Source organism: Rhizophagus irregularis, chromosome 16, assembly GCF_026210795.1.
Source record: "Rhizophagus irregularis chromosome 16, complete sequence".
Taxonomy (NCBI): Eukaryota; Fungi; Glomeromycota; class Glomeromycetes; order Glomerales; family Glomeraceae; genus Rhizophagus; species Rhizophagus irregularis.
This window is the reverse complement of record NC_089444.1, coordinates 4,414,412-4,426,138: the sequence shown is the minus strand read 5'-3', so window position 1 is coordinate 4,426,138 and position 11,727 is coordinate 4,414,412. Positions and strand designations below refer to the sequence as shown.

At 28.1% G+C, this 11,727-nt stretch overlaps 3 protein-coding genes across 3 annotated transcripts; 2 read left to right on the top strand and 1 right to left on the bottom strand.

Annotated features, from left to right (window-relative positions):
* Positions 1-3,904: 3,904 nt before the first annotated feature.
* On the bottom strand, positions 3,905-5,162 carry OCT59_008631 (uncharacterized protein; the record flags this gene model as incomplete). The annotated part of the gene is made up of 5 exons (XM_066142639.1): positions 3,905-3,910; positions 3,992-4,262; positions 4,331-4,563; positions 4,632-4,996; positions 5,096-5,162. 5 exons carry the CDS (start codon positions 5,160-5,162, stop codon positions 3,905-3,907), a joined length of 942 nt encoding a protein of 313 aa, XP_065999502.1.
* A 1,729-nt stretch (positions 5,163-6,891) lies between these two features.
* OCT59_008630 (uncharacterized protein) lies at positions 6,892-7,585 on the top strand (the record flags this gene model as incomplete). Its single annotated transcript, XM_066142638.1, has 2 exons — positions 6,892-7,240; positions 7,341-7,585. 2 exons carry the CDS (start codon positions 6,892-6,894, stop codon positions 7,583-7,585), a joined length of 594 nt encoding a protein of 197 aa, XP_065999501.1.
* Positions 7,586-8,630: 1,045 nt separating this feature from the next.
* Positions 8,631-11,267, top strand: OCT59_008629 (uncharacterized protein; the record flags this gene model as incomplete). The annotated part of the gene is made up of 5 exons (XM_066142636.1): positions 8,631-9,576; positions 9,660-9,950; positions 10,275-10,398; positions 10,477-11,146; positions 11,217-11,267. The coding sequence occupies 5 exons, from the start codon at positions 8,631-8,633 to the stop codon at positions 11,265-11,267; spliced, it is 2,082 nt and encodes a 693-aa protein (XP_065999500.1).
* Between the last annotated feature and the right edge of the window lie 460 nt (positions 11,268-11,727).

The following is an 11,727-nucleotide window of genomic DNA, read 5'->3' as shown; positions in this document are numbered from 1 at the left end:
CTGTAGGAGGTTTTTTTGTTGTTATACATTTTTTTTTACCATATTGTTCTTTTAAAACATTTTTTGTAATTCCTAATGCGATATTAATTTCATGATAGACAGAATATCGTTCATTCCAAAAATCTCTAATTAAATTGAAAGAAATTTTCCGGAAATTATATAAAATTTCCTTTGTTTTTTTATAATTTTTTAATTTTCCATTAATAAATTTACATAAACTTAAAGGAATTATTCCTTTTATTATATCAATACTTGTAAAAAAATCTTCTCTAATTGAATTATCCCAAATATAAGGTAAATCTGACAAATCAATATCTTCTACATATAATGCTTGATTTTCTATTTGATCATTAATACTATCAATTAAAATTTGTTTTATCTGTTGAATTAATATAAAATTGTCTTCTGATCTTTGGTTACATGTCAAAACATGATTAAATTCTTCTTTTTCTATATTACATATTGGACAAAAACGATCTTTAAAAATTGAAAAACATGATTTTTTAATATGTTCTATTGTAGGTATTTCTTTAATAAGAAATTGAATTTTTTTTCGCTTTAACTTAGATTCATAAAAATCTGTATGCATAGTACCTTGATCTCCTTGTAACAGATAAAATGTAATTTCCCAAAAAAAATCTAAAAGCTATACTAACATATATATATAATTATCTGAGACTTTTTCATCCAAATTTGGACTTATGGTTAGATCAAATGCAAAATCTAATCCATAAAAATGCACTAACTAATCCATAAAAACGCATAATTTTTCACAATTTTTCATAATTTTTCATTTTAAGATATGATTGTCAATGATCTAATGCATTCCGGGATATGATCATCATTTTGGCACAAAAAAATCTATCGAATTATTTGATATGTAATGCAATACTAAGTAAATTAAAGATGGTTACAGTAGTTTATAATTAGGAATTTAATATGGTAATAATTAGTTAACAAAAAATAATAAATAACATGATATAAATTATATTTAGAATAATATAGTTTATATTAATGATTTGACGACGTTTGAGTGTATTTTCACCCTGGGCGATTTAATAATTTTTCACCTTGGGTGATTGAACCTATATAATTTACCTGGTGATATTTTATTGGCTAAATTAATGTGCTGATCATTTTACATTTTGAATTCCTTCTTTTTAGGTCTTTCGATTCTTCTTTATACTTTACAGAAACCTTGAATTTTTAAACAATACCGAATTGATATAATAATGATGTTAAATAAATATCGTGGCGATATCGATTTGCAAATGATATCATTATGATATCGCAATGATATCATTTCAATATTAATTCAATATATCAAAATGATATCGTAAAGATATTTGTTTGAAAAAATATCAGATCGATATCATTTCGATATTGTTATAACAACAATGAATTTTTTGAAAAATGGGAAGTAAATACGATATTAATATGATATCGTTCCAACATTAATTCAATATCAATATGATATCGTAAAGATATCACTTTATAATTATCTAATCGACATCATAACGATATTGACGAAACATCAAATCGATATCATATCGATATTTCGATATTGTTATAACAATAATGAAAAATAGAAAGTAAATACGATATTAATATGATATCGTTCCAACATTAATTCAATATCAATATGATATCGTAAAGATATCACTTTATAATTATCTAATCGACATCATAACGATATTGACGAAACATCAAATCGATATCATATCGATATTTCGATATTGTTATAACAATAATGAAAAATAGAAAGTAAATACGATATTAATATGATATCGTTCTAACATTAATTCAATATCAATATGATATCGTAAAGATATCACTTTATAATTATCTAATCGATATTGACAAATAACGAAACGATATCATTTTGATATTGTTATAACAATAATGATTTTTTTTTAATAAATGCAATATCAATATAATATTATTTTAATATTAATTCAGTATCAAAATAATATCAAAATGATATTATCTATAAAAATATCAAATCAATCAAATATCGTTTTATAATATTTTAATAATTTGTAATCTAATTTAAAAGTTAATTTCAATAGATTTAAGTTACCGGTTATTTATTACAATAACAATTTTAATTACAGATAAAGTATACATTAGTTTAAATATTATATAACAGATAAAAAAAATATCAATAAATCTATAATAAACTAATTCAATAAATTAGAATTATGAGTTAAATTGGTGATGTAAGTCAAAACATTATGCCTTAATACTCCAGAATCATAACTCATCAACCCAAAGTTGAGGATTAACCGGGTACCTTGCTTTAGATTCAGCGACACTGCCCAAGTTGGATGGGGTGTCACAGGTACGCTTTAAGAAGACTCGCTACGACTCTATTGCAAAAAGGATAAGTATATTCGAAAACACCAGACATAAATTCACCTCAGAAGTTTGGCGGGAAACCCCTATAAACAACTGCAGTTTCATCATTACCAAAATCATTGAATTTAGGGATACAATGAAAAAGTTCATGAGAATGACGGCTTTAAAAAAAAAATACAAATATATTCTCAACTTTGACAATTCACCCTTATTCTTTGGCCTGGAATTCTCATATGACTGCATTATTGTTGTTTGTAATTTGATCCATTGAATCCACCATAAATTGCCTGGCAAAGCGAACTTTTATTAGACAACTATAGCTTCATCAACAAACGTTGCAATGTGTTTGGACGAATGACATCCTGTTTAATAAATTTTAAATGGGCAAATGTGGACCTAAAACCCATTATAAGGTAGGCTGCAAGAAGTGCAAAGCAACCTACCTAACCCACGAGTGGGTCTAAGGGTTAGGGAATTAATTACACGCCAAACACACACAAGTTGGTATGGAGTTAAAAGTCTTACAAACTAAAAATTATTTTTGCCACTTAATTCTCCAATAATCAATGTTATAAAAAAGTTACTTACGACTTAAGCCTACTTAATTATATATAAAACGACACTTCGAACAGACAGAGCTCATGATATATGAGAATATCCCATCATGCCTATTTTAACCTTTGATTAAAGGATTTTCGTTGCGTTAATTATATAAGCTTTACGCCTATATAACATAAGCTTACACCTATATAATTCAAGTCCGCCTTTTCCTATAACACACTATGCACGACGGCAAACGGTATAGGAGGAAGACTCTACTTTCAGAAAGAAAGTTTTTTTTTTTCAAAAAAAAAAAACGTACAAATAAATAGCGGTTAAATAAAATAGTGGTTAAATTGACTTTTTAGGAATTAATAGGCCTTATAGCCTTATAATATACGCGATCATTTAATATACGCGATCATTTAATCAGACAATTTATTAAATTTGGTATTACACGAACTTGATCAACCTGATAATTGTTTAGTCTCTTTATAGGTGGATATTTCTTAAATTATCACCTGAACTTTTCAATTTTTTGCAGAATCGAAGATGGAAACCGGAAAAGTATTCTGATTCAGAATTTTTTTTTAAGAAATGTGTTTGTTATTTTGTAAATTACCAGTCAGAATTGGCTTAAACTTTAAAGTTCTTACTTTACGCAAATATTACGCAAATGTATTCTTTTTGATCTGTATAAGAACGTCAAATATATAGAGATATTTAGGCCGTATATACTAAAGAAGAAACGTCATATAATAACCATTCCATTTTTAACAAAACAACAATTACTTTTTAAACTTGAAAATGTTATATCTTAGACAAACATTTTATAGTTTTATACATCCATTTTATTTTATATTATTATCACTCGACATTATGGTATAATGTTTAGAATAATGATGTTTCATATTATCATTTGCTTGTAAAATTTACTAAATTTATTCAATGTAATATCGTTATAAAATGCATAATTTTATAAAAAAATTAGAGCGTTTGCTAAGATTTATAACTATGTATAATTTAATATTATTATTAATAACTATGATTAAAGGATATGAAGTATCAGTACAGTATAAATAAAATAACTTACCGATAAAGAATCAACGATCTTATTTCCGCTCCTAGAAGGGATCGTTAATTTTTTGGTCATATTATCTAATTCTTTAACGGCGGACAAATTTTTTCCGTTCCACGAAACCTTAAAGGTTTCTCTTACGAAATCAACCAAGGTATTGAATCCTCCATTTCTTGTTAATTCTGAAATATTAACAGCTACAAGCTGTCGGCTTAAAATCTTTTGGACAAATTCTTCATCAACGTAATCTATAAGTTCCTTTTGAGATAAACTTCCAGTAGATGCTCTATAATTAAATTAATAATTAATACAAACAGCACTATTTGGTTAGCTACGAAACAATTAAATAAATACCTGTTTTTTCTTATTTCTTTAAATTCTTCTACAGAAGTTAAAATAATTTGGTTAAACTTATTTCTGAAATCGATAAAAAATTTTCGGGTTTTTTCGAGGTAGCTTTTAGCTTCGTTCGAATGTATTTTTATTTTGAAAATTTTTGTTATCAACTCATCAAAAACTTCACCACGCGGACTTCTTGCACGTAAAAAAAGACACTTGACACTTTCGTCCCATAGACGAATTTTATCCTAAAATATTAAAAATACATTATTTAAAAGATTTAGACATAATAAAATCATGTTAATTTAATACTTACGTCCGTAATTTTACTGGATGATGAGATAGCAACATCTGTATTGTTCATTTCTAGTGCCAATCTTAAAATTTCCGGATGGTCGACGAGCCAAGCAACTATTTCTAAATTTGACTTTGATTGAAATACTTCGGGTTTTTTATGATCTTCCGTCTTACTCTCATCATCATCATCATTATCATCATCATCATCATCATCATCATCATCATCATCATCATCATTACTTCTTTTTTCATTTACTACTATAACTTCTTTATCAGCAGATTCGGCAGCTTCTTTATTACTATTTTTACTTTTTTTCATCAACTGATTGGCTTTCTCAATGTCAATATCTCTTCTTTTTTTCGTAATTTGTTTTCTTTTCGATCCTATTATACATATTTTTGGTATTTATTAATTATTCTTCTTACATATAACTATATAAGCAAAACTTACTATAAATTTACAAAAGAGTTATATCTACATACCTCCTTCAACTTCCATTTCTTGATTATCATCAGACGATTTATTAGGTAATTTACGTTTAGTCGTCATAATATAAAAAAAAATATGAGCGAAAAAAAAAGTGGAACAACCTTTTTGTTTAAAAGTAGGTGATATTTATCGAGAAAATATGAATGAATAAAAAATGTAGAGCAACTTTCTTGCTCAAAAAAGTAGATGATAAATATTGAATGAACAAAAAAAAGGGCGAGGTTATCATGATATAATTTTGAGATTTTAGCTATTGTAATTATGATTGTAGTATTTAATTGGAAAATATACATGATCTTAATATCATTGTGTATCGTGTAGAATGCAGGATCAGTTAAAAATATCAGGAGATGGGAAAACTAAAAATTATGATTTCTAGAAGATCGAAAATTAAATTTAATTAATATAAATAAATTATTACAATATCGAATTTCATTCAGTAAAATTTTTTTTTTACATGGAAGATTACCTCAAATCGATTTTACGGTTTCAAATTTATTATATTTTTCAGGCTATACGTGGAATGAGAAGAAAAATAATGGAAAGGTGAGAAGAAAAATGATCGGTAGAAGAAAAGGAGTGAGAAGAAAAATGATCGGTAGAAGAAAAGGAGTGAGAAGAAAAATGATCGGTAGAAGAAAAGGAGTGAGAAGAAATTAATGGAATATTACGTTTTGAATTTCCATTTTTATGTGTGATACGATGACATGCAAGAAAAAAAATTTATAAGATCCTGGTACTCTTGACGGAAAAATAACTGAGCCAATGAACCATGTGATGATCCTATCTAACTAAGCCATATCTATTTAGTGTAAGCCTCTGGATTGATTACATAAAAAATAGATGGGATCTACAGTAGTAGACTTACAACGATATTTGAAAAATACCGATATATTGATTGAAATTGTGAAATTACTGATAGGAAAGAGTTTTAATACATATTGGTGTAATCAAATATCGGTATATAAAGTATCAACTATTCAAATAATACAAGTCATGTGCAACTAATCATTTGTTTAATTGTTCGATAATATTCCTAAAACGGAGTAAATTAAGATCGAATTAAGTTCGTTACGGTGTAAATTAAGGTTAGCTTAAAATTCAGTATAATTGTAATATATCATCGCAGTGTAATATGAAATATAATCAAGGAAGGACATGCGTGATTTAAAATATTATATTTTATAATTATAAAGTATAAAGATAACATTTTAACTCATTTTTTATTAATAGAATTTGTTTATTTATTTTTATTTATATATATTAATTAATGCAGTATTACTATAATTATATTTTTAAAATAAATTGATAAATCAAAAAATTGAGTGTATTCAATGTTAAATAAATTAATTAAAGATGATTGCATTAGAACTAAAAAATTTAGGCAAGATCGTAAAAATAAACTCAAAGAAATCAAAAAAAAATATGTGTGTATTCAATGTTAAATAAATTAATTAAAGATGATTGCATTAGAACTAGACAAGATCGTAAAAATAAACTCAAAGAAATCAAAAAAAAATTATGTGTGTATTCATTGTTAAATAAATTAATTAAGGATGATTGCATTAGAACTAAAAAATTTAGACAAGATCGTAAAAATAAACTCAAAGAAATCAAAAAAAAATTATGTGTGTATTCAATGTTAAATAAATTAATTAAGGATGATTGCATTAGAACTAAAAAATTTAGACAAGATCGTAAAAATAAACTCAAAGAAATCATAATAAATTTATTATAAATATAGAGCCTTTTCTTGACATTTTCCCCATCAAACTAATAATATTTAATAATGGCAGCATTAAACTTAAACGCAAATCTTCCAGTATACATTCAATGGCCCGATGACGCTGCTTTGACCTTAATTCAGCGTCGTCGGGCCTATCAGCCCTTATTCACCACAACGAGGTTACATAACCAAAACCAATTATGGCGTGGAATTGCTCGTGATATACGAAACAACCACATATTCAGGCCAACTAGAAAACAATGTAGAGAGAAATGGAATGCGCTAAAGTCGGGGTACGAGAATTTAGAGAGATTAATAAACAGAAATCCTGAAGGATATCCCACTCGTACCCCGACTTTGCATGACGAGAGATTCCACCAGGAACTCTCTGACGAGTTTTGGAGAGTGGAGCGTAAGTATTTATTATTTAACTGATTTTTTCATTAATTCATTGCATTTATATTAATACTTGCTTTGTTTTAAGCATTAGTCCGGGCCGCCCGGAGAAATAGGATGGATCGTAGGACATACGAGTATAGAGAGCGCAGGCGCTCTCGCTCCCGATCCCCCTACTACCACCGAGAGCGCAGGCGCTCTCGTTCTCGATCTCCACACCACCGAGAGCGCAGGCGCTCTCGTTCTCGATCTCCTCACCACCGAGAGCGCAGGCGCTCTCGTTCACGATCTCCCTACCACCGAGAGCGCGGGCGCTCTCACCGACGTCATTGATTTTTTATTTTTTATTTTATTATTTTAATATATTTTATTTTATTTTATTATTATGTTTTATTTTATTTTAATATTATGTTTTATTTTATTTTATTATTATATGTTTTATTTTATTATATGTTTTATTTTATTTAATTATTATTATGTTTATATTATTATATGTTTTATTTTATTTTATTATTATGTTTTATATTATTATATATTTTATTTTATTTTCTGATTCAATAAATGACTATTTTCGATAATATTATTTGTCATACCAATTGTCATTAACCGGTATAATTGACCCTAAATTTTGTGTAGCCAAATCGGCAGTAATTTAACCGAATTGATTACTTAATTGCATTTTTTTTTTGCCGACACACTAATAGTATTTAATAAATTTAGTTCTAATTGAATTTATAACAGATACTGTGGTAGTGGTACCACTGGTAATTATGTTCTAATTAAATTTGAATTATTTTAAATTGTTATAAAGATGAGAAGACGATATAGTCACAACAAGCCAATAGAGCCAATTCGAATTTGAAATCGGTTTTCTTACAGCAAACCTACATCAGGAAATTTGTTTAGGCGTAATTTAGTGTAATATTTCGAAGGTGGTGTAAAATTTCGAAATATTACACTAAAAACGTAATATTACAAAAGTTTACGCTCTTAAATTTGAATAATTATAGTAATTTAAGAATATCTCGCTATCTACTGATCCGATCAAGACAATCTATAGCTCATTGGAATCAGCTCATCAAGACGGATCGAATGGTAGTAAAATCGCATTTCTACAGTTAATAGAACGCTCTATAGTATGCAGTAAAGTTTTAAATTAATAGAAAGTCATCTATCAAACGTAAAGATACGATTTTACTACCATTCGATCCGTCTTGATGAGCTGATTCCAATGAGCTATAGATCGTCTTGATTGGATCAGTAGATAGCGAGATATTCTTAAATTACTATAATTATTCAAATTTAAGAGCGTAAACTTTTGTAATATTACGTTTTTAGTGTAATATTTCGAAATTTTACACCACCTTCGAAATATTACACTAAATTACGCCTAAACAAATTTCCTGATGGTTAATGAGACAACAGATTCTGACGAGAGAGTGGCAATTCGTTCGCCTGTACGTTCACCTGATAATGATAACGATGACATGGACTTTCAGTATGATCATAAAGATGATTTAAGTTTTCAAGACATTAATGATGACGATAATGCATATGGATCAATTAATCCTCAAGACTACAATGATGAGATGATATTTTCGCAAGATAATGTCAATTCATCTGATACTGAAGAGGAAGAAGAAAGTGATAACGAATACAATTATGAAGAGGAGGAAGAGGAGGAAGATAATAATGAAAACAATGACGAAGAGGAGGAGGATGAAGGTAATAATGATGATAATAATAATCAAGTGGAAGAGGAACGTAATAACGATGAAGAGGAACGTAATTACGATGAAGAGGAACGTAATAACGATGAAGAGGAACGTAATAACGATGAAGAGGAACGTAATAACGAAGAGGAAGAAATACATCAAATCGTTGAAGCGTTAGATGAAGACAAGATACCGTTCTGCAATGGTCAATTTGCACCGTACTTTGATAATTATACAACTACGGCATTATTTTGCTGGCTTCAGAAACATAATGTTTCTACGAAAGCATATGAAGATCTTGTCGATATCATTCACAATTCTCAATTTGAACCTACCCATGTGGTAAAAAATATCCGAAGATTCCAATCATGGAGAAAACGTCTTCCTCTCCTACCAATAATAACAAAGTCTATTAAAATTTCACCAAAAAAAACTCCATCAACCTCACGAGGATCAAAACTTTCGTATCAACTCTCAATTAGTGAAATTATATGGCGTGTTCTTAATAATCCGATGCTAATGAAGCATATGTATTTTGGACCCGGCATTAATTCTGAAGAAAAATCAGAATTTTGGCATGGAAATTTATGGGGGGAATCCCCACTTTTTGGACAACACGAAATATTAATATCAGAAGGTTATAAATTAATACACTTTGATACAATTATAATTTATTATCATTGATAATATTTATTAAAGTTATTTATTTTTAATAAATAGTATTGTACCGATCTGGTGATTTTGTTTACTATCATGATGATAATGGTCAAAAAAAACTTGGAAGATTAAGATCAATTTTAAAAAATCATGATGGATATTATCAGTTACGAATTCAAAAAATTTTGGAATATAGTGATTTACCCGGAAATTTAAAAGGGTTACCAAGACAACGTCGTTCTATTACCGGTGAAGTATGGTTACAAGACGAACCATTTTTAATTATAATGACTTCTCAAATTTTAGAAAAAGTAACTATATTGATGATGTTTCAACATCAAAATATTCCTGATGGTTCATTGCGGATTAGTGAAATAATTTATAAATGTAATGACCGTTGGCACGTTCGTAATGTAAAGCTTTCATACCTACATCCATCTGATTACATTTCTATTAGAAATCCACCATCATCATCTATGCCAATCTATAAGCTGTTTTTAGATCTTTATTATGATGATTTTGGTACATTTAGAAATGTATACCATTCTCTAGGTGGTGTTTATGTACAGTTTGGAAATATGCCAGCACATCAAAGAAAGCTAATAAAGAACCATTTTGTTATTGGGTTTATCCCATTTGGAGGAAAATTTGACGAATTTATGATACCATTCATTTCAGAAATGAAGGAATTAGAGAAAGGAAAGGTGATGACTGTCCAAGGACAAGATGCATGGATAATTGCTGGTTTAGGCGTTGTTACGGCAGATTTACCTCAAGGTAACGATATGACAGGAGTACTAAGGTATTTTTTCAACTTAGTTAATAATATAATAATATAATTTTATGACAACTATTAAAATTGTTTAAAAAATAAATTTAGACATAATGCAAATAAGGGTTGTCGTACTTGTAAAACTACTAAAGAATCATTGAGTGCTCACAATCAGGATATCGTAACAACATTACGTTATCATCATATTACAGACGAAGAAATCTTAAAAATTTCTCATGAGACTATAATGTCAAGAAGAGATCAACTTTGTACGGAATATGGTTTACGATCATTACCTAGTATTTTAGATAAATTAAAAAGGGAAAGACATTTACAGACGCCGCAGGATGTTTATCATGCGACTGCAGGAAAGATTGGGCGGCTACTAAAATTAACTTGTGAATTATTTTCACGAGAAGGAGAAGATAATTTTATCGAAATTTGGAAAAATTTTGAAATTCCAAAAAGATGGTCTCGCTTACCAAATCCGATTACTCACTACAATAGTTTTATGATGTCGGATTTACTTAGATTAGCTATGATTATGCCATTTTTGTTAAACCAGTTTTTAAAAGAATCAAGTATCAAACGTAATGAAACAGCCATGATTCAACAAAGAATTGATGCATTTCGAGTTAGTTCAGTTCCAAAAATTATTATATCTTGTTGGATACATGTTGCAAAAACTATGAAAGCGGTTTTTAACAAGAAATTTACATCAGATAGCTATGAGGAATTGCAACAATGTCTTGAAGAAGAGTTTTCAATCCTTCCAAAGGTATAGTTACAAATTTGATATTGAAATGTGGAATAATTTCAAATAATTAACAATATTTTACTTTTTATAGGTTTTTGTAAATTTTGTTAATTTACCAAACATATCTTTTGATGCATGCTAAAACCTTTGGAACACTTATTAATACCCAAGTTGGTATAAAAGAAATGGTCCATCGTATTTTTAAGGGGATGGTACCAAAAACTAATTGCAAAAACATAGATTTAGATTTATTAAAGCGTTACAATACTTTATTTGCAATTCGACATTTAGCAGATGGTGGTATTGATCCAAGATTTAATAGATCTTGTACTGGATTTACAAATTCAAATTTTGGACAATTATTTTTAAATTGGTATGTTACAGAAGATAAATATTCAACTGAAGCAACTGAACAAGTTCAAGACGATGATGATGATACAAAAAGTAAGTATTTTATTGCATATAATAGTACATGTTTGATATTTATATTTACTAATCTTTTAATTTAGTTATATCTCCAGTAAACTTTATTTCCAATATTTCATTAAAAAAAAGAATGCCAAAGCAGGAACGTGATAAACTTCTTTTAACTTTACATAATT